The following is a 24,364-nucleotide window of genomic DNA, read 5'->3' on the forward strand; positions in this document are numbered from 1 at the left end:
CACGGTCCGCGGGGCGAGCATGCAGCCGCGCGGAGCAGCGCCGGCCCCCCCCGCCCAGCCCCCCACCTCGCCACGCTCGGCGGCTCCGGGGCCGGCGCGCCGGCTTCCCCGCGGCCCTGGTACTGGAGCGGGCCGGGGGCGAGCTGCCGGGCGCGGTGCCGCCGGGCTGGCAGCGGGCGGGGGCAGCTGGCCGCCCTTGTTTACCGCGCTCTGGCGCTGGTGCACGCCTAACCGCTGCCGTGCGGCGCGGCCGGCCCCGGGGACGCAAGGAGGGAGAGATGGAGGGAGGGGGAGTGGAGCCGCCCGTTCGCGAAGCGGCAGGACGGCGTCTGCCGGAGGCTTCCCAGCAGTGCCCGCCGGGCTCCTGCTCCGCCGCCGGGTCGGCAGAGCTCGGCGGTGCCGGCACCGCTGGCCGCACCGCGGGGGCGCCGCGCTCCCGCTCTCGCCGCGCGTTCCGGGCTCGGTGCCGAGCACTCCCGGCTGCCGCGCACCAGCCTCCCTGCTGCCTCCCGCCGCCGCCTCGCTCGATCCCGGCTCTGCAGGCGGCCGCGCAGCGCGGACCCCGCACTCTCCCCAACGGCACCGGCCGCCTTGCCTCTTCCCGCCGCTCGCGGAGGGGCCGGGGGCTAGGTGAGGGGTGGGCGTCCTCGTTCCTCCGGTCGCTAGACCCCCACAAGTCTCTTTCCAAGCCTCTTCGCAGCGCTGCACAGCCCCTGCTCGGTTGGGGGCCGCCTTAACGCCCCGTGTGGGCCTGCACTGTCCGCAGGCCCCCATCTGAGTAGGGGCTGTGCAGTCTCTCTGCTCGGGGAGGGTTTGGGGGGCACCGCCACCTCTTCAGCACCCGGCGACAAACCGGGGCTGTGAAGCCACGCTGCCCCCGGGGGGTAGGGGGCGAAGGGACTGGCCCGGCGGTGCCCTCGGGAGAGGAGGGCGAAGGGAGCCGGTGCAGGAGAGCAGAGAGCGAAGTCCAAGCCTGGGGAAGTCGGACCGGAGCTCGGGGAGAGGCCGGTAACCCCCGCCCCGGCGGTCACAACCCTTTCCCGGCACGGCGGGGGCAGGGGAGCACTTTTCGGCGCTGCCCTCGGCTCCCACCGCAGCACGGCCCGGACTGGGTCCCCGGTACGCCGGGAGGAGGCTCGGGAGACGAGCCACGCACCCCAAGTTCCCACGGAGCCGCGGCCTGGTCTCCCAGCGCTGCTCCACCGTCACGGTCATCCCCCACGCACAGGCGGCAGAGGGCAGAGCCCGCCCCCCCCCCCCCCCCGCTCCCCCAGCGCAGGGCTCGCAGCTGGGCGCGGAGACAACGGGGGCTGCCACCGGGACGGGCGCCGGGCAGGGCGGCGGCTGTCAGCGGCGCTCCCGCTCCTCGCCGCCCGGGCAGCTGCCAGCGCTCTGGCAGATCGCTCTGCAGACGGCTCCCCAGGCCTCCTGCAAGGGCTGAGAGGGGTCATGGGAGTAGCTGAACAGTGCGGGAGGCCGGGCCGACGGAGGGCAGCTCAGCCGAGCCGGGGAGAGCGGGGACCGGCCAGGGTGGAGGAAAGGGAGAGGTGCAATGAGCCGGGGCGGGGTGGGGTGGGGGGTGGGGGGAGGGGGCGACGACGACCGGCAAAACCATCAGCCTGCAAAATGCTGAGTTGGCAGCATGCCGAGAAGCTGGGGAGCCCTGCAGTCCCGAGAGCCAGGGAAGGGGCGATGAAGAAGCAGCCTGAATGGGGCAAAGACTGTCTCTTACAGACCTGGCGTAACCTATCGCTTAAAATAATCTGGTTTCCCCTTCTAGTGCCGGGGTGTACCTGCAAGGTAGTCTCTGCCTTTCTGTCTCCCGTCCCATTATTCCAGTACAGTCTAATCCTTGTGTTGTGACCTACAGCAGCGCTCTGATTTATTTTTAATGCGTTCCGATTCCTGTTCCGTTGTCAAGAGATGCATTGAGATTCATTTTCCATCCCCTGCTTTTCAGACCTCTGTTCTGCTGGAGGGACCCGCCAATAGAGTTTAATTCGATTTGATATGATCTAATGAACACCTTTATCTTTTGTTTTTAGCAGGAGGATAGAAAATACAACCGCATTCAGCTTTTGCTAAATCAGACACGTTTCCCACCGAAATTCTATCTGGTGACACACACTCACTGTAACATTTCATTAACAACCCCCTTGATATATTGATTTTTAATATTTGTATTAAATGTTGTGTAAAATTGAACTCAGGCGTTAGAAGAGATTGTGCAAGTCACGAGACATGACTCCTACTTAATTGTTATTTTTTTCGGTCCTGGAACAACAGTTGGAAAGAGGCCAGCAGAAGAAGAAAAAAAATTAAAAATAAATTGTCCACGGCAGGCCGGGGGTGGTGGTGGTGGTGGGTAAAGGGCAGCTCCCGGGAAAGCGCGGGGGAGATAGGGAGAAAGCGCAGCCCCTGGAGAGCGCGGGCAACAGGGCCCGGCCGCCCCCCCGCCGTGCCCCCAGCCCCCGCCTGCGCGCCCCCGCCTGCCCCGGCGCCCCGGGCCGCGGCGGCCAGCCGGTTCCCCGCTCCTTCCCGTGCTCTCCCTGCTCACTCGCTACGCGTCGCCTCCCTCCCTGCCGCTCCATATGGTTTCTCCCCTCCTCCTCCTCTTCTTCTCCCCCCTCCATGTTGTCTCCGTGACTCTCCCCGCTCCATGTTATGCCTCCGGCCCCCGGGGGACCGTTTCCTTGCCGCGGCGTGGAGGGGCCCTGCAGCGCGGCCTTGCAGCGCGGCCCGGCCGGGCCGGGATGCCTAAGGGGCTCGGCAGGGCCAGCACACAGCGCGGAGGGGCGGGGGGGGGGGGGCGGTACCGCAGGGGAAGGTTGGGGGTCAGGAGAGGGTCGTGGGAGGGGTGCCAGCCAAAACTCCGGGCCAGAGAGTTTCGCGGGTGTGCGGGAGAAGCGCTTAAAGAAGTTTATCTCTCTCACGCTCCCCCCCCCCCCCTCTTGCTTGCTTTCCCTCCACCCCCCTTCTGCCACCCCCCACCCCCCGGAATACGAGGCATTCAGAGATCAACATAATTCACCTGCATCAGAAAAAACCTCGCGAGCTATAAACTAGCGGCTGATCCTCCGCTTAGACTAGTGTTTAGCCGTTCATGCATCATGAGTGTCAAATAAATGCCTGATTGAGGCCCTCAGCGGAGGAATTAGCTTTCCTTGTGCTGGAAATGCATAATAGAGAAAGTGCTGAGGCATCCTCCCCGGAGTGAGCTCGGGCTCCGCTCCCTGCGCTCCCCGTTTCGGGAGCTTTCCCTGCCGCGCCCCGGCTCCGGCCCCCCCGCCCATCGCCCGCCCTTATCAGCGAGCCCAGCTGGCCAGGGGCGAGGGGAGCTTTCCGGGGGGTCTCGGACCGAGGTGGCCGGGCTGGGGGCAGAGGGAGCAGCCGAGCATCCCCCCCGGTGCTGCGGGGGCTCGGCGGGCCGAGGCGGGGGGAGCAGCGCGGGGGGGGGCTCCCCTCAACGGTTTGCTTGTCGCTTGGCCGCCCTTCCGCGCCGGAGGCCTCATCCTGCCGACGGGTACGACCCAGCCCCGAAGTTTGGTGGGGAAGCGGGTGGTGGGGGGGGGAGGGGAGCCGGGCCGGTGCGGCGCTTGGCTCTGCCGCCCCGGCCGCCCTCCGCGGCTCAGCGCCGGGCTCGCTGCCCGGACGGGGCCCGAGTACCCCCGGGCAGGGGATGCCGCCGGCGCTGGGCGGGCTCCCGAGGCACACAGGGTTAACCGCTCCGCGGCCGGGAGGAGCGGTTAAAGTGCACGGGCTGCAGATGCTTTTCAGGCCTCGGTGTCTACCGTTTTAAATTAAAAAAATACACCCGGCCCGACCATGCACCAGTGACCTGCAATTTCCCCTTCTCTTCAAACTGAAATATGGCCAAACTATCTTCAAGTTAACTTAGGGGCTGGGGACCGAGGCGGGGGAGGTGGAGGGGGGGGCAAAGAGGAAATCGCTCGGGGTTGAGATCTCTGTGTCAAGTTTCATCCCCTCCTGACATTTCTGGCTCCGCGCCAAAGTCCTGAAAATGGAAAACTAGGGAAGGGCGGGGGGTGGGGGGGAAGCAGGCCAGAGCTCTCTGCAGAGCGGCAGTAGCGAGAGGCTCTGGCCAAGAGGGATGCATGAGCGAGCCCGTCTGAGCGGAGCGCGGCGGCATCTTCCGCCATCCATTCCGCCGCCCAAGCGCGTGGAAAGCTGCCGGCCGCTGCCATTGTTACCGGCGGGCGATGCGGGGACCGGAGCAGCCGCTCCGGCGAGAGATAAATAGCCCCTGACAGCGCCTCTTCGCACCCACAGCTCAGCAGATTGCACTCGGCGGACGGCCGCAGGTCTGTGTCGCTCCCTTTCGCGGGAGTCCCTTTAAATCACCGCCCCCCCCTCACCTCTCAAGGGGGGATGCTGCCCACCTTCCCCCCCTTTCCTCCCTCGCCCCGCATGCCCTCCTCTGCCCGCTCCCCCTCCCGCAGCCGGCCACGGCCCCTCTGCCACGGCTCGGCACGGCGCGGAGCCACCGGCACGGCGCGGAGCCCCGCCGGGGGGGCGGGGGGGGAGAGAGAGAAAAGTCTCTGCTGAAACACTTTCGGCAGGCAGCGCCTTTGCCAGGAGGGGTCTCAGCGCCAGGTCTTTTGTCTTGGGGCCTTCCTCTGCGTCCCCCGGGGTGGCTGGCGGCTCTCCCGGGGAGAGCCTCCGGGGAAAGCGTCGGGGCGTCCCGGGCTGCCGCCGTGGGCAACAGCGCCCTGGACCCCTGCTGCCCGCGCCCCGTCGGCACTCCGTGCACGCTCGCCCGCCTCCCCGTTCCCCTCTCCCGCCGCGGGAGCCGAGGGATTCGGGTCGAGCCCTGCCCTCCGGAGCCCCGTCGTGCCCGCGCCGCCCCTTCCCACGGGGAGCGTGACGGTGGCCCAAGGGGGTGTGTGTCCCTCGCCAGCCGTGGTGCTCCCCTCCACCTGCCAGCCCAGAAAGGAGGCCCGGGGCCAACGCTGGTAGCCAAAGCGCTACTTTCTAGCTGCCCGCCCCCCCCCCGCGCGCCCGGCAGCACCGGGGCGAAGCGGCCGGGCATGTGCGCTCGGGAGCCTCCGGGCACTTCTCCGGGCTGCCTTCCCCCGAGACACCGGGGAGCGCCACGTACCCTGCGGGCGCTTGCGAGCGGCTCGGCGTGGGGCGAGCCCGCACTTTTTATGTTTTCCAGCGTCCCTCTTCACGACCCCCGCCCTAGCCGAGGCCGAGCCGGGGTGGGGGGGTGTGCGTGACGAGGTTATCGCCAGCCCGAGTCATTATTTCCAGGCCGGCTGCCGCGGGAGTCTCTCCCAGGTGGAGCTGGTGCGGCCGGCCGATACGCGGGGAGACAAAGGCGGGAGCCCGGGCCGTCCGGAGCCCCGTGGCGCGGACAAGTGCGGGTGCTGCCGGGTTGGGGTCGAGCCCCCCGCCGCCGGCGGGGCTTGGCCGGGGCCGCGGGGTACTGCCGCCGCCCCGGGGAGCGCGGGCTGGGGTTTCCGAACGCGTCTTTCTAGTTACATTGAATGCACTTTCAGGCGATTGTTTTCCCTTTCCACTTGTTTGTCTCCTGCTAGTCTCGTAAACTGCCTCATGATTTATTACCTAGGCTAAGTGCTTAATTTGTGAATATGAAACAGATTAAAAGGAGATCGGCGTATTTTAGCAGGCAGGCCAGAGCAAAGCCCGGCAGCTGTTTCGAGTTTGTAGGCATCTCCAACCTCGTGTTAAGCAGGCTAGCCTGCTAGTGATCAAGGGGGTATCCCCGGGCTCTCTCTGAGGCCCACCGCTGCCGGCTCCCCGTGCGCACGGCTGGCGTGGAGACCGGCTGCGGGTTGGGGGGGGGGGGGGGGGGGACACGGGACACAACGATGCCGTCCGTCAAAGCGACACCCGCGGCTCTGGGATTCAGGACCTGCTGCGTCCCCACCAAAGGCAGGCTGGCTCTGCCGGGAGGGCCCAGCAGGCACGCAGAGGGTTAACGACGACTCTGCCCTCTCCTTCAAAGGACTCACTCGAGATAGAGTAAATACGGTCGGGGCGGCTGTGTGTGTGTGGGTGCCGCTCAGGCCACATGATGCAAAAGTAAGACAAGCACACTCCGGAGAACAAAGGCTTCCTACCCCCTTCCTCCCCCTCCCCCCAAAATCTGTCTTAATTCTGCAAGTAAACTTGAGCAGCTATAAAACAAAGGGGAACGATGGAAGTTATAGCCAAGGGATAATCAAAATAAATACCTTTGATGCAGTCCAAGCACGCACTGTGTATTTTCTGGAGCCCCCCTACCCTCAGCTAGGCGGGACATCGCAGGCTCCAGCCACGACAGGGTTGATGTGCACCGCCGGGTTTGTGGCTCGGGTCGATTTATGCCACGTCCTGCAGCCCAGGGCACACCCGCTGCCCGAGGCCAGCACCACCGGGCAGGCAGGCTGGCCGGGGCCGCGCCGTCGGGGCTGGGGCCGGGACCAGCGCTGGGAGCAGCAGCAGCGGGGCAGGGCTGCCCCGGGTGTCCCATGGGGCCAGCTGGCCGGGAGGACTGCGGGGCCGGCAGACGTCCCGGTAAGACATGCCCTGGTCCCCGAGGAGGCTGTGAAACACAGCGTGGGGCTGGGAGCGGTGTCTGGCTCCGCAATGAGCTGTGCCCCGGCCCCGCGGGAGCCCTACAGGAGCCAGCCAGGGTGGTTTGGCCCCCCGACCCGGTGGTGGCCCCAGCTCCGGGTCATGCAAGAGACACCTCCCTGCCCACCACGACCCCCTGCTCCCGACTGCCCCGCGTTTGCAGAGCAGGCCAGCTACTTTAATGCTTGTCACCAGCAGCCTGGGGCAATTCCCAGTCCCAGTACCCCACAGAGCCTGCTTCCCTAGCTCCTGCCTTGGCCCTTGGGGGAGATTGTAATGCGTGGGGGATGGCAGAGGAAGCCAAGGGGGAAAGCAGCAAGCCAGCAGCCTGTGCAGCCAAGCACACAGCGAGGCCTGCTGAGTACAAAGCATTGCTGCTAAGCCCAAAAGCCAGAGAGAGGCAAAAATCTATAACCTGCCCTGTACCTCTGAGCGCCACTTAAGAACCAGGAGCAAGAGCACTGTGTCGCTCCCGCTGGAGCACAGCGGACAGGGCTGGCTAGGAGGTAAATGACTCATGTGCCCTTGTTGTACCTCAAGCAGTTGCTCTGGCACTGCAGATGCGGCTGCTGTTGGAGCTGTGGAGGAAGTGGGAGATGTGGAAAGGCTCTGGCCAGCACATGGGGCCAAGCTGTGGGGTGGCATATGTGTAGGCAGGTTGAGCCCTGGTCTGTTGTGGGGTGGGAGAGCAAAAGACCCCGTGCACACAGCATTTAGAAGGACCCCTGTGTATGCTTGTGTGAAGATGTCAGAGTAACCCTTGACTGGGGAAAGCAGAGTATAAGCTGTGGCTGGGAAGCAGTCCTGTCGGTACATGTGAGTGAGGGCTTGGGGACCACCCCCTCCCGTGGCAAGGAAGCACCTGAAGGAAGAGTGCAAGAACAAGACAACAGCGGATGTGTGTGTGTCTGCACAACTCTTTCAGGTTGGCTTGAGATGAGGTCCTTCTTCCGTATTTGGGGCAAGGTTTGTGGCTGGAACCCATTTCCCAGGGGCCTGATGGGGTTTGGGTGTAGTTGGCAGGTCCCCTGCTTTGTGACAGGAGAGATACTGTGTAGGTATTAATACGCCACTGGTGCTTGTAGCCCTGGGTCTTGTTCACTGACTGAAGGTAGGACTGAAAGTTTTGAGCAACCTGAAGAGTGGTAGGCAAAAATGGCCCTAGGGTCTCCGCATGTCTTTTTAGGTTCTGCACAGAGCTGTTCTCTGGCTAGGTACTTCCAGCATTTTAGCAGGGAGAGAAAAACCCAGGCTTGTGTCACGATGGTAGGATACAGTGCTTTTCTCTTCAAGCAGTGTACGTAACAGGAAGTCAGGGAAAAAAAGACAGTGGCAATGGAAAAGGAAAGAAAACATTTCCAACTTGTTGCCTTGGCCTTTGCAGTCATCCCTACCTTGGGGAGGGCTATGGCCACAGTGTTAAGCCTTGGTTATGCTGCTGAAGTTCACCATGCTAAAAGTCACCTGGTCCCTCAAGCGCTCTTGTAAAGCACTCCAGGTCCCCATAGAAAATGGTTTGCGTGTGCTTAAAACTATGTGAATTGGATTTGCTTCCAACAGTGCATAATGCCAGTTTCAGCCTGATCCTGTCTGGCTTTCATTGAATTAACGCCTGGATGGATCAAAGTCCCAATGTCTCAGACCAAAATGGTTCAGATAGTCCTCCTGCTGCTGTCCTTTGCTGCCCTGAAGGCATTTTGAAATCTTGGAAGCGCTGTTACGTGGTGATGGCTAGGCCTCAGAAACAAAGCAGTGGAGAACACTACTAAAGTAGAACTGGCAAACCCCAATGGCTTGGGACAGTCGGCCCGGACACCGAAAGGTATGAAAGCTGCTTCAGTTTGGAGCACAGGTGCACCCCAGGCTCCTTTCTCACCCCAGCCCTCTCCTGCCAGTACTAGCTGGCTGCAGGCACCCCATCCCTGCTAGCCTGCAGGCCTTCTTGCAGCTGGGCTTCCACCTTTGTCATTTGCCCAGTAATGGTTTGTCAGGTCGCAAAGCCTCTCTTTTTCACCACTTCCTAACATCTTATTGCCTCCAGAATGCTCCCGAGAAGGGGAAAAATTATTTCAGAAGTCCTGTCACCAGGAACTCTTCAAGACCTCTACATGACCACGTAAACCATGTCTTCATATTCTTACAACCTCTGTTTATGCTGCCTGTCTGGGCACTGTTTAGATTTGTAAGCTTTTTGGGGTATGACTCTGTCTTGCATCATCTAATTACTGTGGCTATCATCTAAACACAAAGCAGCAGGGCTAAGTTTTGGACTAGGGTAAGGCTCAGGACGTGTAGAGATAAATAGGGTAATCGACACACGCTGAATTTCAGTGATATTTTATCTTTCCAGGTTCACAAGTATTGTGTTACCTGACAGCAGCTTTAGTGTGCTGGGCACTCTCTAGGCACAGAAGGCAGATTGTTCCTGCCTGCCCAAAAAACGAAAGCAAAACTGCGAAAGCTACAATAGCAGCTGACCAGGAGAGCAATGCTGGTGGTACAGGGAGGCAGGGGAGCTCCTGGCTTCAGCCAGGGGCTCCTTTGCCACAGCTCTCTGAGGCCACCACTCCCAAAGCTGATACCCTGCAGTTAGAAGAGAACAGTGTGTGTTTGTATGCGTGTGTTCATGTGAATGTAATTTTGTTTCTACATAATGTGGATTACCTTTCTTTTGGCAGCAAATCCGTTCAGGGGTTTAGAGAAAACGAGAAATCCTGCAGCCGTTCCCTCCCTGGGAAAGGGCATGTCTTCTGTTGCTTTCTCTGCTCCTTTTTCGGAGCAGTCCCCAAACACACTTTTTCCTAGCTCAGTGTCTGATCTCACCTTGAGAGCCTGCCCGCTTTTGGGGTGGATCGCTCTCACATGGGCAACAGCAGGAAAATGCAAGGAATAAGGCACAGCAGGTGAGGAGCTGCTTGGATGAATGGGAGGAGAAGGGAACCGAGGTGTAAGGTGTGGAAGTAGCCCACCCTAGTGCAACAGCATTGCCCTGAGTGGCACTAATAGGGGGGCTACGCCCCCAGAGCCCTTCAGGAACCCCTCCTTCCAGGGAGATTGGGTGTGCTGCAGGTGCAGGACATCAAACAGGCCCCTTTCTTCTGAACCCTGGTAGGACTGCTTGGCTTTGCAAAGTGTGAAGGCAACCTTGTCGGGAAAGAGAGCTCCATTGATTTAAATGCAAAATTACCCTCCTGCAGTTCTAATTTCCCAGGCGAGGGCCATGCAGGCTCTGAAAACATGAAAGTTGTTGATGTATTGGTTCAATTAATTTTTAAAATAAGTTTTAATGCTATTTGTTTCAAATTTGATAGGAAAGTACTGTAGATTTTTCCAAGCAAAGACGGAGGTGAGCACAGATGGGGTGTGTGTTTCACATAGCCTTGAAAAGAGGGCTTAAAAGAGCTATTCGTTTAAGTACCAGGCCTCCACGCAGGGATGAGTGAGACCCGTGGTGAAAGAAAAAGACCTGAACATCTGTATTTGCTAAGTGGCACTGGCAGCAGTCAGCCAGCTTGCCGAGAAGAGCAGAGATGTGGGTGTGAGGCCCAGCGGAGACTGCTGGGTCCCTGGTGCTTTCTAAAAGGAAATAATAGCTTGTGGGGGAACCCTTTCTGGTGGCCTTGGCTCCCATGACCCCATTCTGATGTATGATATTTAAACAAGAAAATGTCAATATTGGTTTTCCACATACGGCCTCGTTCTGCTCTCCATGAAAACTAATGACAAACCCCTTGGAGGGTTGGAGGAGAGCAGACCCCAAAACAGTTGCTCAGACCCTAGTACTGTTGGCTGCAGCAGCCTGGAAGGAAGAAAGAGCAGGTTGTCACAAGTGGTTGGGCAATGTGTACTTGCAGGGTAAATTCAAAAGAAAAGCAATCCCATCCTGTGGTACGCAGTGCCTCAAAGCTGTAGGTCTGATGGTTTGAATTATTATTGCTTTTTAAAATTATAAATTGCATTTGGTACAGCGAGTGAGGATAATGTGCTGCTTACTAGAATTAAGTGCAACTCAAGGGTGTTTTGTTACAACAAAGGTGACCTCTCTGTGCTCGCTTTTTCATGGTCAGGGCTAACAGAGAATTTGATTTGAACCTGATGTCTATCTAGCAGTGGTTTTGGAAAGGAATTATGCCAATTGTATGAGAAGATATCCATAACTGGGCCATCAGATACATCTTCTGATACATATGTCTTCTGAGGTAGGAAAGTGTAAGTCATAGGAAGAGAGGGCAAGCGTGTCTGACTCATAGTAAAATGAGGGCACATGGAAAGTATAAACGGAGGACTGCTACTAGTAGGACATAAGGGTTGTGCCATGTGTCATGGGAAAAATAATTTTATTGTGGATAATTAAAGTTTAAAGGGGCAGTTGTGGTGCAGCTGCACGGCACAGAACATGAGGTGGGGCAGGTACACAAAAGCAACTTAACCTTTAATCTTGTGCTGCCCTTGTCCTGGTGTTGGTTCAGGTAGGCTGAGCCTCTCCCGAGTGTTGCAGTAGCAGCTTCAAGGTCCTCTAACATAACACGAACTTCATCATAGTTCACCCCAGGGTAAAAAGCATAGCTACGCAGGCTTTACGCTGTATTGGCACCATGTCCCTGGAGGCAGTAGCAGAGTAAGTAGTGTACAAGTCCCTTTAATCAGCTCTGTGCAGATGGGGAATCACTTCTATATGACAACCAGCTTTTCTGGGCAGGTCGTAGCTGCCTTCCCACTAGAAGGTGCCTGTGGTGCAGGCGCACTATGCTTACTTGGTCTCCAGCATGTACCACGACCTCTGCTAGGGCAGAGGTGTCAGTGGGAGCAGCCTGGGGAACTCAGTGAGCTAGGAGATGCCACAGGCCAGTCTGATTGCCTTTGACCAGAAAAGCACTTTTGGTCTGATGCACGACTGTGACATCATGATCAATGTGATTCTCCAACTGGGACTGTGGAAAAAGAGCTATCATTTGGGAGGAAAATAAATAAACAAAAGAGTGTGGCTCAGGTATGAGTCCTGCTAGGAGCACAAGGATAGTGTATGAAGCTGAGGTCCTGCCATTTCTAAGACCGTGTCTGTACTGTATGATTTTCTGCTTTTGAGAATACAAATGATACGGAAGGAGATCTTTGGGGCTGTGTTTCACTCCTGTTATATGAAGTCCACCACAATGCAGTCCTAGCGACAGCTGAGGCTTTTGGGAGCCAGTCTGACTCAAATAATCCAGGGCATCTCAGCTACAGCTCAGGCCACCTCTGGAGTCCAGGTTTGCGGCACCTGGTGGAATGGCACTCACTGCATGCAGTGTTTCCTGATGTAATTTGAGGAGATCAGAGACTGAGAAGGTACTGGAGCAGTGGAGTTAATGCTGTGGCACATGGATCTTGGTCCTCTGAGATCCTGCTGTTCCATGATGCTGTTGCACAGCAAGGCTATCTGAGAAGCTGAGGTAGACTGAAAAATGGATGGATATCACCAGGATGGGCAGAGGAAGGGCAGCTCCTGTTTCTTTATTGGAGGACATGTTTCATCTGGTATCTGGTGGGACAGCTCTACCATGCTTAATGTCTGTCTTTTGGAGCAGATGTTCATGTGAAGGTGGATGGGAAATGGGCTCGAGTGTGAAAGCGGACTGCTGTGGTTGAAGAAGCCCTCATGGAAGTTGTCTGTGAACCATCTGGGGAGGAGTGTCTCAAAACTGAGCCCACCACAGACACTGAAAGGATTGAACTACCCCGACTCTTGCTGGAATTTACCTGGGGCTTCCACATTGCAAGAGAGGAAGAGGGAAAAGAGGGAATGGTGTAGTGGAGCTCTGTCTATGTGCTTCTCTATTAGTGCACAGCCAGGGCTACTGCCATTGTGAGAATATGCAGCAGTTTCTTCTTACAGACAAAAGGAAAAATATATGAAGCCCTACTGAAGAGTAGGGCTGATGGAGCACTGCAAAAGCCTCAGCTAGAAAAACTAAGCTAGCTCTGCAGTTTGGTCAAGTGATGCTCAGTGTTGTGAATTTGATGAACAACACTAGTCTGCATGAAGACAGGCGACTTTTTAAATGGGGTTTTAATAAAGTCAGTATTGCTAAGGCTATCTATAAAGGTAATCTGCATGGGGTTTTAAACAAGTAAACTTAATGATGCCATTAATGCTTCTGACATGAATGAGACCATTGCTGGAATACCGTGTCTGGCTCTGTTGTGGTGTTTGCATGTTAAAAGTGCATTGGCAAATTAATACTGGATCAGAAAAGAGCTACAAGAGTGATTCAAGGTCTGGGAATCGCATCTTATTGCAAAAGACTAAAAGAAATCCCATCTATTAATTTATCCAAGAGGAGGCTATGACTTGGTTTGATCATAGTCTTTAAGTGCCCTAAGTGTCTCTATGGGGAGATTTCTGATAGTAGAGATCTCTTTAATGTGGCAGACAAAGGCATAATGAGATCCTATGTTGGAAAATGAAGCTCTATGAATTCTGAGCAGAAATAGGTGCATTAAAAAAAAAAAAGGGGGGGACATAATCGCAGGAACAACTGAGGCAAGCAGTGGGTTTTCTGTTACTTAAAAGTCTTCAGAGCAAGACTGAATACCAGGTTAAAAGCTCAGCCAGAGTTTGTGAGTCTGATACAAGAACGTGTGGCTGAAATTCACTGGCTCATGGTATGTAGCAGGTCAAACCAGCTGATCGTAACGTTCTGTTCTCGGTTTAAAAAAATCTATAAATTAGGTATTTCACATCCCCTGAGCCCCGATATTACTGGAGGTCTTGAAGGAATGCATTATAAGCTGTCATCATTTAATTGTAAGCAAGCAGGGGGATTGCCTTTTTTTTTTCCATTAATAAAACTTCTTTTTCAAGAGCTCGTTAGGCACTGGAGTTAACCAGCTGTTAAGAAACACGACAACATTTTAAAAACAGTTAAAATAATTCTCCTTCTCCTGTTTGCTCAGCTTTGTTTTGCAGTGGCACAATTTCATCAATGCTGCTTCTCTAGAAAACATTGCAAATTCCAGCAAAATAAAAAAATCCAACCTAAGCACTTGGGGTAGCTCCCTTGCTCTGTGCCCTCTTTCACATGCATCCCTTCATCTCACAGATATGTTGCAGGCTTTCTCTCTGGACCGTGCACGAGCAGAGCAGAGTCCATCCGTTTTGTAGTGCAGGCCCCTCACATAGGTGGGAATCCATTGTCTGTGACAGGAGCGCTTGGCCTACGGAGCTCTTGCCTTGTCTGAGTGAATGGCGGGGAAGGGAAAAAAAAGGTATTCCAGAAATTATGCAAGCTATTAACCTCCTTGAGGTTTCATAAAATGGCCTCCAGCAAATGGTCAGAATGTTTTTCTTACTCGGAGAGTAGCTTTCAAGACAGAGCAAACTTTCTTAGTATCTCTTCGAAGGGGGGAGGGGAGGGCGAGGGGAAGAAGATAAAAAATCCCAGCCATGGCTCTCGGGAGTCTTGAAAATCATATCCACGGTTGCGTGGACATACTAAACCTATGATACATGCAGTGCCTCGTCACTCTCGGTTTTATCAAAACTGAAACAAGAGGTAGTAAGGAGCGCAGCAAAAGATGGAGTTCACAGTCGCTCGGGGACTGCGCTCCCGTCGGCGGGAGCACCCCCCCCAGCCGCCGCCGCTGCTGCCCCCCGCAGCGTCTGATGTGCAGGCGGTGATCAGCGAGACGGGGAAGCGGGGCTCGGCGGGGCGGCCGGGGCGCCGCTGCCTCCCGGGGCGCGGGCGGGGAGGTCGGCGGGGAGCCGAGCAGCCGGGGAGAAGGTGAACCCGGAGCCGAGCGGGGCACAAACCCATCAGTCGCACATAACTGGGGAAGACGCTTGGCCTCGCCATGACAACCGGCGGCCCGGGCTGCTCCCACGTCCCGCCGCCTCCCCCGGGAACCCCTTTCCGTCCCCTTTCCCGGTGTTTGGGGAATGCGGGGCTGCAGAGACGAGCCCGGTGCGGGTAACAAAAGGGGATGAAAGGAGCTCTGTAGTTCACTTTACACGTCCGAGAGGCATTTTCATGCTCCGTAATGAGAAAGGATCATTCCGAGGAAGTTCAGATCAAAGGGAAGAGCATCCCGGACATTTGCATAATTTCCGGATTTCGGAGCACGGGCAGCCGAGCGCCGACAGCCCAACCTGGGCACCGCACCGGGGGCTGCTCCTCGCCTCGCCCGGGGGCGCCGGGGAGGCCCGGAGAGAGGGCAGGCTGCAGACCGTGCTCCCGCAGGGAGACGGCGAGGCCTGCCCCGGGAGCGGCCATACGGAGGCCGCGGGGCCCCAAGCGGGACGCTGGGGCACGGTTCCGGTGCCCGACGTCAGGGAGCCCTCGGGGGCCCCGAAGGGCGAGAACCCCCCGGTGCGCGGCCAAGCGGTACCCGGGTCCCCGGGGGCCGCCCCCCGTTGCTGCCGTTGTGACGGTGGTGCCGCTGGGGATCGGCTCCCTGCTCCCACCCGGCGACATCTGCGCCGCGGAGCCAGCACGTCGCCTCCACGGGCGGATGGCGGATGGCTGCCGGCCCGGCGGCTCGCACCGCCACCAGCGAGCTGGGATAAAGGGATTAAACGGCACGCTCGCTCCGGCGGCCGGGGGGGCACTGGGCTGGCTCCAGCCTCCTCCCCCCCCCCCCTGCCGCCTGCACCCCGGCCCCGCGGCGCTGGCCCCGTCCGGCCCTAGCAGCGGGGAGGCACCGGCGCGCCCGCGGTGGCTCATTGTTCCCATAACCAGCCGGGGCTGCCGCAGGCGGCCGCGGTGCTCGGGGCGACGGCGCTCGCTGCTGCTGCTGCTACCGGGGAGGGGATGCCCGGGGACACCCTTTTCAGCCATTTTAAAGCGGCAAAGCTGGCGTCCCGCTGCGGCTGCCCCGGCCGCCCTCCTCGAGCCGAGCCCACTCCGTGCCCGGCCGTCGCTCTTGGAGATGCGGCGCTCCACCCCACTCCGAAGCCCGCACCTCCCGCACACGCCCCTCCCCTGCGGTCCCTGGGCGACCCCCCCCCACCCGGCCGCTTAGCGGGGACACCGCGCTGCCCCCGCGCCATGTCCCGGGGATGCGGCCAGCCCCGGCCCCTGCTCCCGCTGGGGTGCAGCCAGCCCCCCTGCCCCAGTCCCGAGTCACGGTCCAGCCCGTCCCCGGCCAAGCCGCAGACCGGGATGCAGCTGGACCGTGCCCCAGCCCCGGCTTGGGATGCAGGCAGCCCTGGGCCGGGGTGCAGCCTCCTCGGGAGCCCCGCAGCTTCTCGCCGCACTGGCCGGGCCCGGGCGGGTTGGCCGGGCGCCAGGGGAGGTGAGGTTAGCCTCGGAGCTGGCTGGCGGATGGCATGTTATTGTGAAAAGAGAGCGGGGAAGGCAAATAGGAGCATGGCACGGTATAGGCTCGCCACGTGACCGAAATGTGTTTATCTCGCCCCGGAGAAGCCGGGCTGCCTGCGGAGGCCAACCTTGCTCTCATGGCACAGGCGCGACTCCCGTGGCTGTGGACGGGGCTGGGCCCTGCGAGAGAGCAGAGACCACTTCTGTTTGCTTTTGCTGTCGCTTCGGCTTTTATCATTTGCCTTGTCATTCATCATCAACCTCTCTAGGTCTCCCTCCCCCTTGTCGCCCCGTCGTGTCCCCCCCCCGTCCCCCCCGCCGCCTCCCCCAGGGTCAGTCAGGAAAAGATTGGGAATCCATCTGAGGAGCGAGACAGGGAAAGAAGGGTCGGATGGAGATGCGGCTGGGGCGCGCGGGGGCTGGGCGGATAAAAGCAGCTGCGTGCAGAACAAAGGTGCTGGAGGGTGGCTTTTGGTGGTGGAGCAGAACCTCGTAAATGAGAGATTTCCGTTCACAAGACTCCGCTTGCACAGTTTCTGTCCTGCCCTTGAACTGACAAGCGAATATCTGCATCGCAACCAGAAAGTAAATCACACCGAGCCTGGCTCGGGGAGGGAGCGCACAACGCTCCAGTCGGTTGCTAAGTGCGAAAAAGTGGAAGATTTCAGCTTCCCAGCGCAGCCCCGCTTCTCCGATACAATATTTACTTTGGGAGCCCGGCGAAATACGCTCAGTATTTATTACGCAGAGTGCCGGAGCAAGCTCGCATTTGCGTGATTAGGAGCAAGCGGAGGAGCGGCCGTGGCGCGGCATATCAAAGCGAGCCCGCCTTGGCAGGGCTCCCAGGCAGGGCTTTACTGGCACCCGCGGGATTCCGCGGGGCAGGGCGAGCGCGGCCCGGGCGGCGGCGGCGGCGGCTGCCGCTCCCCGCCGCCGGGGCACGGGGGGGGGCCCGCAGCCCTTCGCGGGAGGCCAAAAGCGAACGTCGTTCCTGCCGTGGGCCCCGCGTTAACGAGGCGCAGCGGCTGGGCTGGGCCGGGCTCTGCCCGCGGGCTCTGCGCTCCGCGGCATCAGCTGCGGCCAGCCGGCCGGTAATCTCATTAGTGTCGTCGCGTTTGGGGAGAAAAGCGCCCGCCGTCCCCGCCCGGCCTCGGGAGAGTAGACAAAGGTCTGCGAGGCAAGGCCCCGCGGCCGTGCCACGGCGGGCCGGCCCTGTTAATGTTCAATCGGGAGCGGGGGAGCAGTGCCGATCTCCTGGCTCCGCGCTGGGGGGGGGCGCCGACCCCTGCTCGCCGCTGCCGGCCAGGCTGTGCCGGGGCCGGTCCAGCGCAACGCGCCTCTCCGTCTTGCCCCATCGGGATATTTTCTGCTTGGAAGTTATGCTAAAATAACATTTGTGTGCACGTTAATGATTTATTTATGTGGCTAATAATGCTCACATTCTCGCTGATATTTGTCTAGGCGAAAGACCAGCTGCGAAATGCCCCGCAGCTGTAGCCAGTGCTAGAACAGAGTGCCTTGGAACCAGAAATCAATGCTCCTGAAATGAACAAGTGGACAACTTATTAGGCTCAGTCACTCCACACGCCGTCCCCTGATAACGAATAGATGAAGTAGGCACTGGAGAAAGGAAGCGTCTGGGAAGGCCACACATGCCCACTCCTTCGCGGAGAGGCCGGGTAATTCCGCGGGGCAAAGCTGGCCGCACGGACATCCCCGGGCAGGGCAGGGGCTGCGACACGGCACTGGCAGGCTGCTTGGGGTTAGATGGTGATAAATACGGCGAGCGCCCGGGAGAACGGCTCCAGGAGTCATTGATGAAGGTGTCCGGTTTCCTTGCTGCTCCAGAAAGCAGAACCGACAGGTTCAGCGAGATCACGTAATCGTGGCGTCTCTGCCTAGAAACAGTCGCGCTAATTTTGCATTTTTACCATCCACGGGGAGGAAAAATACCTGTCCTCCCGCAATGCAAATCCTTACACAAATAGATCTGCGGGCGCACAGGGAGCCGCTGCCAGCCTGACCTCCAAACCAGGAGTCGCTGGGCCCGGATTCAGAGCGACCGGCCAGCAGCAGCACACCCCGACAGCACACGAGATTGTGCAAACTCCCCAGCAGCCCCTCGCAACTCGCTGCTGGCTGAGGAAGGTCCGAGCAGGAGCCTGCGGTTAATCTCCGAGGCCTTCATGCATCCCTGGCGAGCAGCGCCACAGCGCTAAGTGCAATTAACATAACAGACACTAAAATAGGAGAGAGCGGCGCTGAATTTAATTTGCAGGCTTTAAAAAAAAAAGGAAAAAAAAAAACCCCACAACTTAGCACTTGGAACGGTCTGGTGATGAACGTGGAGAACGAGGTGGAAGGCGGTGGAACAGCCCTCCTGCCTCGGGGAGGGGCCGCGGTCAGTCCCGGGGACCCGCTCCGGGAGCCGGGACCACCTTGGTGCGCGCAGCACCGTAAAACATTTCTAGACAGGTAAACTCCTCCGACGGGGCTGCCACCGCCGCGCAGCCCCAGCGCAGCTCCCCCCCCGCCCAGCGGGAGCTCCCACAGCGCGGGGGCAGCCGCAGCGTGACCAGGTCGCCGGGGCGGGCAGGCACCTCCCGGAGCCTCCTTCCTGCCCCCCGACACGCACGCTCCGCGATCCGGCTGCTTCCCTGCCCCCGCTGCCTGGGGGGAGAGAGAGGAAATGGGAGGGGGGGGAAGAAGCGGCGGGGTAACCCCCTCCCCGCGCTTCCTCACATATTCCCCCCCGCCCCCCGCAAACTGCCTCCCAGTAGGGCAGAAGTTCACAAAAGAGCGAGACAGAGAGGGGAAGATCGAGGTTTCCGAGAAAAGAGAGGAGAAAAGAGCGAGATAGAGATTAAAAAACATTCTAAAAACGTCGCAACCGAGGGAGACCCACCGATCGGCTGGGAAGCCTGTGGTATCCGGCCGGGTGAGAGGGGGGGAAGGAAGGGAGAAAAGAGGGTTTTAAAGAAACTGGAAGGCAAAAGCTGTTGGGGAGGAAGTGTAAACCGAGAGGAAGGCTGGGGGAGGGGAGAGAGCGCCATCTTTTCATGTCACAGTCACAGAGACAGCGCTGGGCTCGGCCACAGCGTCTTGGTTTCTTTTTAACAGCGGAAAACGTGCGATTAGCAGGCAGACGGGCGGAGACTACCAGCCCTGCGCGCACGCACAGCCCGCAGCTCTGTCTCCTTGCCGTGTAATCCCAGCGCTCAGCGCTGCTGCACCCCCTCATTAAAAAACCGGAGATTTCCTCCTCCTCCTCCGCTCTCCGAGGAAAACAACGCCCGCCACCGCCTGAACCCGGGCAGCGCCGCCCGCACCGCACCGCTCGCCCGGAGGCCGCCCGGGGGCCCCGCGCTCCCCACCGCCCGGCCCTGCCTGAGGGCTGCGCGGTCCCCGCCGCTCGGCCCCTGCCCCCCCGCGAGAGGCTTATGCTCATTCCCACCCCAGGGGGCCGCCCCCGGGGGGTGCACGGCGGGGGGCTGCCTACAGCTCCCCCCCTACCCTGTTTCCCGTCCTTGAGGGCTGCTGCTACCCCTCTGCCAGGGCGGCTGCTCGCTGCTCGCCGCTTCCCCCTCCCGTGCCCTTCCTTTATCCATCCTGAGAGCGAGGGTGGGGTGCGCCGAGCCGGGGCTCCCCGCGCTGGGGCCAGTAGCGAGGAGCAGCGCTGGGATCCCCCGGGACCCAGCAATCCCGCGGCGGAGCCGGGCACTGCCGCCCACGGCCCCATGAACGGCGCTTTATTCCGCAGCGCTCAAACCCCTCATTGTGTTTGGTAGAATCACCTGCCTCCTCTGGAGCCGGGCGATTAATTTAATGCGATACAGAGCGCGCTCCGTTCCGGCCCCTCCTCGGCGGGGAGATCTCCGCCGGGCGCTCCCCCCGCAGTCGCGGGGCGGAGGAGGGGCACGGCACGGTACGGTACGGCACGGCACGGCACGGCACGGCACAGCGAGGCGGGCTGGCATCCTCCGAGCACCGGCTCTCCCGGCGGCGCCCGGGGAAACCTTCCCCGCGCGGTAGCGGCGGCGGCAGCTCCGATCGGAGTCGCGCAAGCAGCCGCCGCGCAGACCTGCTCGGTGCCCGGGGGGGGCTGCGAGGCGGGCGGGGGCCGAGCCGTGCCTGGCGAAGGGATTTGCTGGGTCGTTGGCTGCGCCTGGGGAAAGGCGGGAGGGCGGGGGGGGGGGGGTTGGCTGTGCCTAGCGATGGGGGATTTGAGAGGGAAGGGGAGGGGGTGGCTGGGCTCGGTGGAAAGCGGGGGGGGGGGGGGGGGGGGCTGGCTGCCGCGACTGCTGGGGACGGTGGCTGTTATTATTGTTATTACTGTTATTGTTATTTTTAGGGGACGGCGGTGGTGGGAGCGGGGGGGGGGGGGCGGGCCCTGCTCTGCGGGGGGCGATGTGGAAGGGGGGCTGCCGGCTGTGCCCGCGGAGGGGGCATGAGGTGAGGGCGGTGGGAGAAGCGTCTCCTCTGTTTCTAATAAAGGAAACGACTTTTATTGAACGATAAATGCAGGGGAACGAAAGTCGTGTGGGTGCGCCTGGTGGGGGCGATTGATTTGGCGGAGAGAAAGGGGGGGAGGCAGCTGCCCGTGCCGGCGCGGGGTGTTTGGGGCGGGGGGCGCGCAGCGGCGAGGGGCCGGCTGGCCTCGGCTGCCTCCTGCCCGGGGGGGATGTCGGGGAGGGGGCGTTGGCCGCCCCGCTGGAAGGGGGCGAGGGCTGCCCCTGTTCGTGAGGGGGCTGGAGAGGGGGAGAGCGGGATGCTCGCGGTGGGGGGTCCGGAGGGAGGGGGGGCGTAGGCCGTGGGGTGGTGTCGCCTGCCCCCTCGGGCAGGGGGGGCTGAGGGGGAGGTGTCGGCTGCGCCTTGCCAGTTGGGATTTGATAGGGGCGGTAGGAGACACGTCTCCTGTTTCTAATAAAGGAATCGGCTTTTATTGAAGGATAAATGCAGAGAACCAAAGTCGTGTGGGCTGCAGCCGCCGAGCTTCGTTAGCTGCCGATGTGACTGTGAAGATAAAACGCTCCACAATAACTCGAGCGCGAAGAGCGCCGGGGATGGGGATGTGCGCTCCCCGCCGGCCCCGGCCCTGCGCCCCCACCGCGCCCTACGGCCCTGGCCCCGCGGCGGAAGGTGCCCGGGGAGCTTCAGACCGGGCTAACGGCTCGGCCTTGGGACTTGGCCAAGTTTCTCTGACTTAGGGGAACTCTGGGGATGAGTAATCTCTCCAGGCTAGGGTTTGGGAAGGTGGTGGGTTTTTTTTTCGCTAGCTCGCTCTCTTCTTTTTTCCCCTTGTCATCAGCTGCTGACCCACTCACTTCGAGAGCGCGGCACCGACGGGTTTCTGAGAAGGGCGGCGGGAGGAGACGGGGGATGCGGTGAGCCCGGCGAGGCCCCCCCACCGCCTCAGCTCCCCACCGAGCCACCCCGGCTATGTTGTGGCCCCGACCACTTCGGGGCTGCGGGGCGTCCCTGCTCTCCCGGCTCCCGTGCAGGGCCCTGGATGTGGCTTTGCCGGGGGATGAGGGGATGCCCACCCGCCCACACCACACACACTCCACTGCCTGGCGTGGAGGCCGGTGCGGAGGTTTCCCAGGGCAGTGAGGGCACGGCATAGCCGCGCCTTGCCCTCGGGGAGCTGTTGGGAAGCGTTTCCTATTCGGCACCTCGGCTTATCTCAGGTGGCGACGGCTCGAGGACGGGAGGGGGGAACTCCGGGCCCGGGGGGAAGCCCCCGGGGACGGAGAGGCAGCGCGTAGGCCCGGCCGTGGCCGCGGCGGCGGCAGGCGTGGGCGCACTGAGCCCCGCTGCCCGGCGGCCGGGGAGGAGCAGTGCCCGCATCCTGCCCGCGGGGCGGGCGCGGTGGGGCCCTGCCCGGTGCCGCGGAGGGCAGGCCCGCCGCCGTGTAGCGTCGGGCGCCGTGCCCGCCCGCGGCCTCCGAGTGTGCCTGCCGGGCGGTGGGGCGTGGGGGCGGCCGCTGGGTAGGGAAGCGGCTGGGGGGGCTGCGGGGGGGAAGCATAAGCGAGTCGACGCCGAGCGCGGCCGCCGCCAACAGATCCTGCAGCTTGGCTGGGGGCAGGCAGGCGGGGGAGCATCGCCGTCCCGATGCCGTCGGGGGTGCTGCAGCGAAACGACCTGGAAAAGGCAGCCCGGCTGTCGTTCTGCCTCACCCGCCGCCGCGTGTGCTGGCCGGCGTGGGGCTTCCCCCCAGCGCAGCTCCTTGCCGGCTTTACGGGCAGCGAGGGGCCAGTAAGGCGGGCCGCATCCCCCGCCTGCGACGGGGGAGGCGGGCGGGCAGGGCCGGGGAGCGCCGCGGAGCGGGGCGCGCTGCTAATCTCCGACCCTGGCAGGTTTCAGTCCTCAGATTACCTGCGTGTTTGGCAATTTCCGAGAGGCGCGCTGGGAGGCGGCTGCTGCCCTGGTTTGGGTACCGCGATGGCAGGGGGGGACGGCGGGGGGGGACAGGGACGCGACGTTGGGAGATGAAGTGGGAACGGGGTTTTAAATGGCATTTCTGTACGGAAAATACTTTTATTTTCCCTTGGTTTTTTGAAGCTGCTTTCGAAATGAACATTTTCTGCGATAAGAGGTGACCGATCAGAATCGCTGGGGGGAGGCTGTAAGCAGACGTTTTGCCCCAGCTTACTGTTATCTTATCTTTCACACTTGCAGGGCGAAAAAGTGGCTTATCTTTATACCCACCCCCCTCTCGCCTTAATTGCTAAAAACACTGTGAAGTGTTAAGTACAGGACTAAAGAATGTCTCCGCGTGTCTGCCATGCGAGTGATGGGGGGGGGGGGGGGGATCCGAATTGAAAAATTAGGGACTTTTCTCTGGAAAAGTACACACGTGTACACACCGAGAGCCTCTCCCTGCCCCCGCTCCACTGCCGCTTTGATGTTGCAGGCTCCAATTTCATATGTATGCACCCCGGCGAGCCACCCGCTGCTGCGGGCTTCCAGCCGGGGCGCAAATCCCGCTCGGCACGGCGGCGAGCCCGGGGGCCGCGCCGCGGGGCGCGGGCTCGGAGGCCGGCGGAGGCCTCCGCTGTCACCTCTGGGGCGAGTGAATAACCCCAGTGTTTATGAACCCGGGTGCAGAATTGGTATTCAGCGCCGAGCCACGGCATCGTCTCCTCGCATTCTCTCCCCACCCCCTCCGAAACAAAACACAACACAAAAACAAAACCAGAAGGAGGACGGAGGTGATTCATCGACTGTATCCAATTATTAACATACAAGCTGTAGTCTGCACAAACACACCTTCAAACCATGGCGGTTCCCCCGGCCGCCGTATTATATTTAAACCCAGGAGCGTGCTGACTGCCGTGCCTCCGCCGAGCCGCCGCTCGCTGCCGCTCCTTCCCAGGCCGCCGAGGGACGGAGACGGGGCGCAGCCGGCGCCCCCCGGGGCTGAGGGACCCCACCGGGAAAAGGGGGCGCAGCCCCCGGCTCCCGCGCATCGCCTTCAGAGTCGAAGGCTCAACCTCTCCCACACTGCTCTCCGGCCGGGCCAGGGGTTTTGTCTGGCTTCAGCCCTTGTCCTCGGTCTGCGCCCCCCCGCCGAGCCCCCCCCCGCGCCGCCCGCTGCCCCCCGCCGCGCTGGGGGGAGGCGAGGAGAGCGACAACCTCGCCGGCGCTATTTTTACTCCTCTTCAGACTTGTGCGGCGCACGCCCCCTCCCCTGCAGGGCCTTGCCTAGCGGCTGCATCTCCCCGCTGGCAGGAGCGGCCGGGGCTGCCGGCGGCCCTGCTTTCACCTCCTCCTGGCCGGCCGGCCCGCCCGCCCCGCCGCCGGCAGCGCCCGGCCCCCGCGCCCGGGGCAGGGGCCCGCAGCAGCGCTCTGCCCGAGGGGACGGGGCGGGGGCGGGGTGGGGGGGGTGGGGGGGGACGGGACACAGGCGCGCCGCAAGCAGACAAAATGGCCGAGGTATGCAAGTGGGAGAGGTGGAGGGGGCAGCTCGCAGCTAGCTTGCCCTTATCCTGCAGCGGGCTGCCGCCCCCCTTTCTTACCCCGGGCAGGGGCCGTGCCTCCAGCCCGTCCCCCCGCGGCCGCCCCGGTGGGCTCGGCGCTGCGCCTTCCCCACCGAGCTCTGCACGGGCCGGCAAGCGCTTCCCCCGCCGCGGCGGCAGCCGGCCCCGGGCGGCGGGCGGCAGGCCGAGCTTCCCGGCTGGAGGCTGGCCGAGGCGTGCGTGTGTTTGTTTGCCTGCTTGTCCCTCCCGGGCTGTCCGGTCCGAGCGGCAAACGGGGCCCGGAGGATCACGGGCATCTCCGCTCTTCAGTGGTTCGGGGAAGAGGCGCGGAGCAAAGCAAACACAACCGGAGAGATTTGTCATTCGGCTTTGTAAGAAAGATAGCGGCGCTTAGTCCGTGAACCGAGCGCGTCTCGGGCTCTTCTGGGGAGAGGGAGAGAAAATAATGGATCTCCTGTCAACAGAGTAGCCATGAACTACGAA

The 24,364-nt window shown here is 61.1% G+C and overlaps 2 protein-coding genes across 2 annotated transcripts in view; one reads left to right on the forward strand and one right to left on the reverse strand.

The window, feature by feature from the left end:
- Window positions 1-4,066: 4,066 nt before the first annotated feature.
- The window catches only part of BCOR (BCL6 corepressor), an 83,274-nt gene continuing 62,976 nt past the window's right edge, over window positions 4,067-24,364 (forward strand). The window contains exon 1 of the mRNA XM_037376916.1: window positions 4,067-4,322. The gene's annotated coding sequence lies outside the window, so the exon portion shown is untranslated. The remainder of the gene's footprint in view (window positions 4,323-24,364) is intronic.
- On the reverse strand, window positions 17,192-20,061 carry LOC119143081. The gene is made up of 2 exons (XM_037376924.1): window positions 18,808-20,061; window positions 17,192-17,800 (listed from the first exon to the last, which is right to left on the reverse strand). Exons 1-2 carry the CDS (start codon window positions 19,639-19,641, stop codon window positions 17,714-17,716), a joined length of 921 nt encoding a protein of 306 aa, XP_037232821.1. The 5' UTR covers window positions 19,642-20,061; the 3' UTR covers window positions 17,192-17,713.

Source organism: Falco rusticolus, chromosome 2 (genome assembly GCF_015220075.1).
Source record: "Falco rusticolus isolate bFalRus1 chromosome 2, bFalRus1.pri, whole genome shotgun sequence".
Lineage (NCBI taxonomy): Eukaryota > Metazoa > Chordata > Aves > Falconiformes > Falconidae > Falco > Falco rusticolus.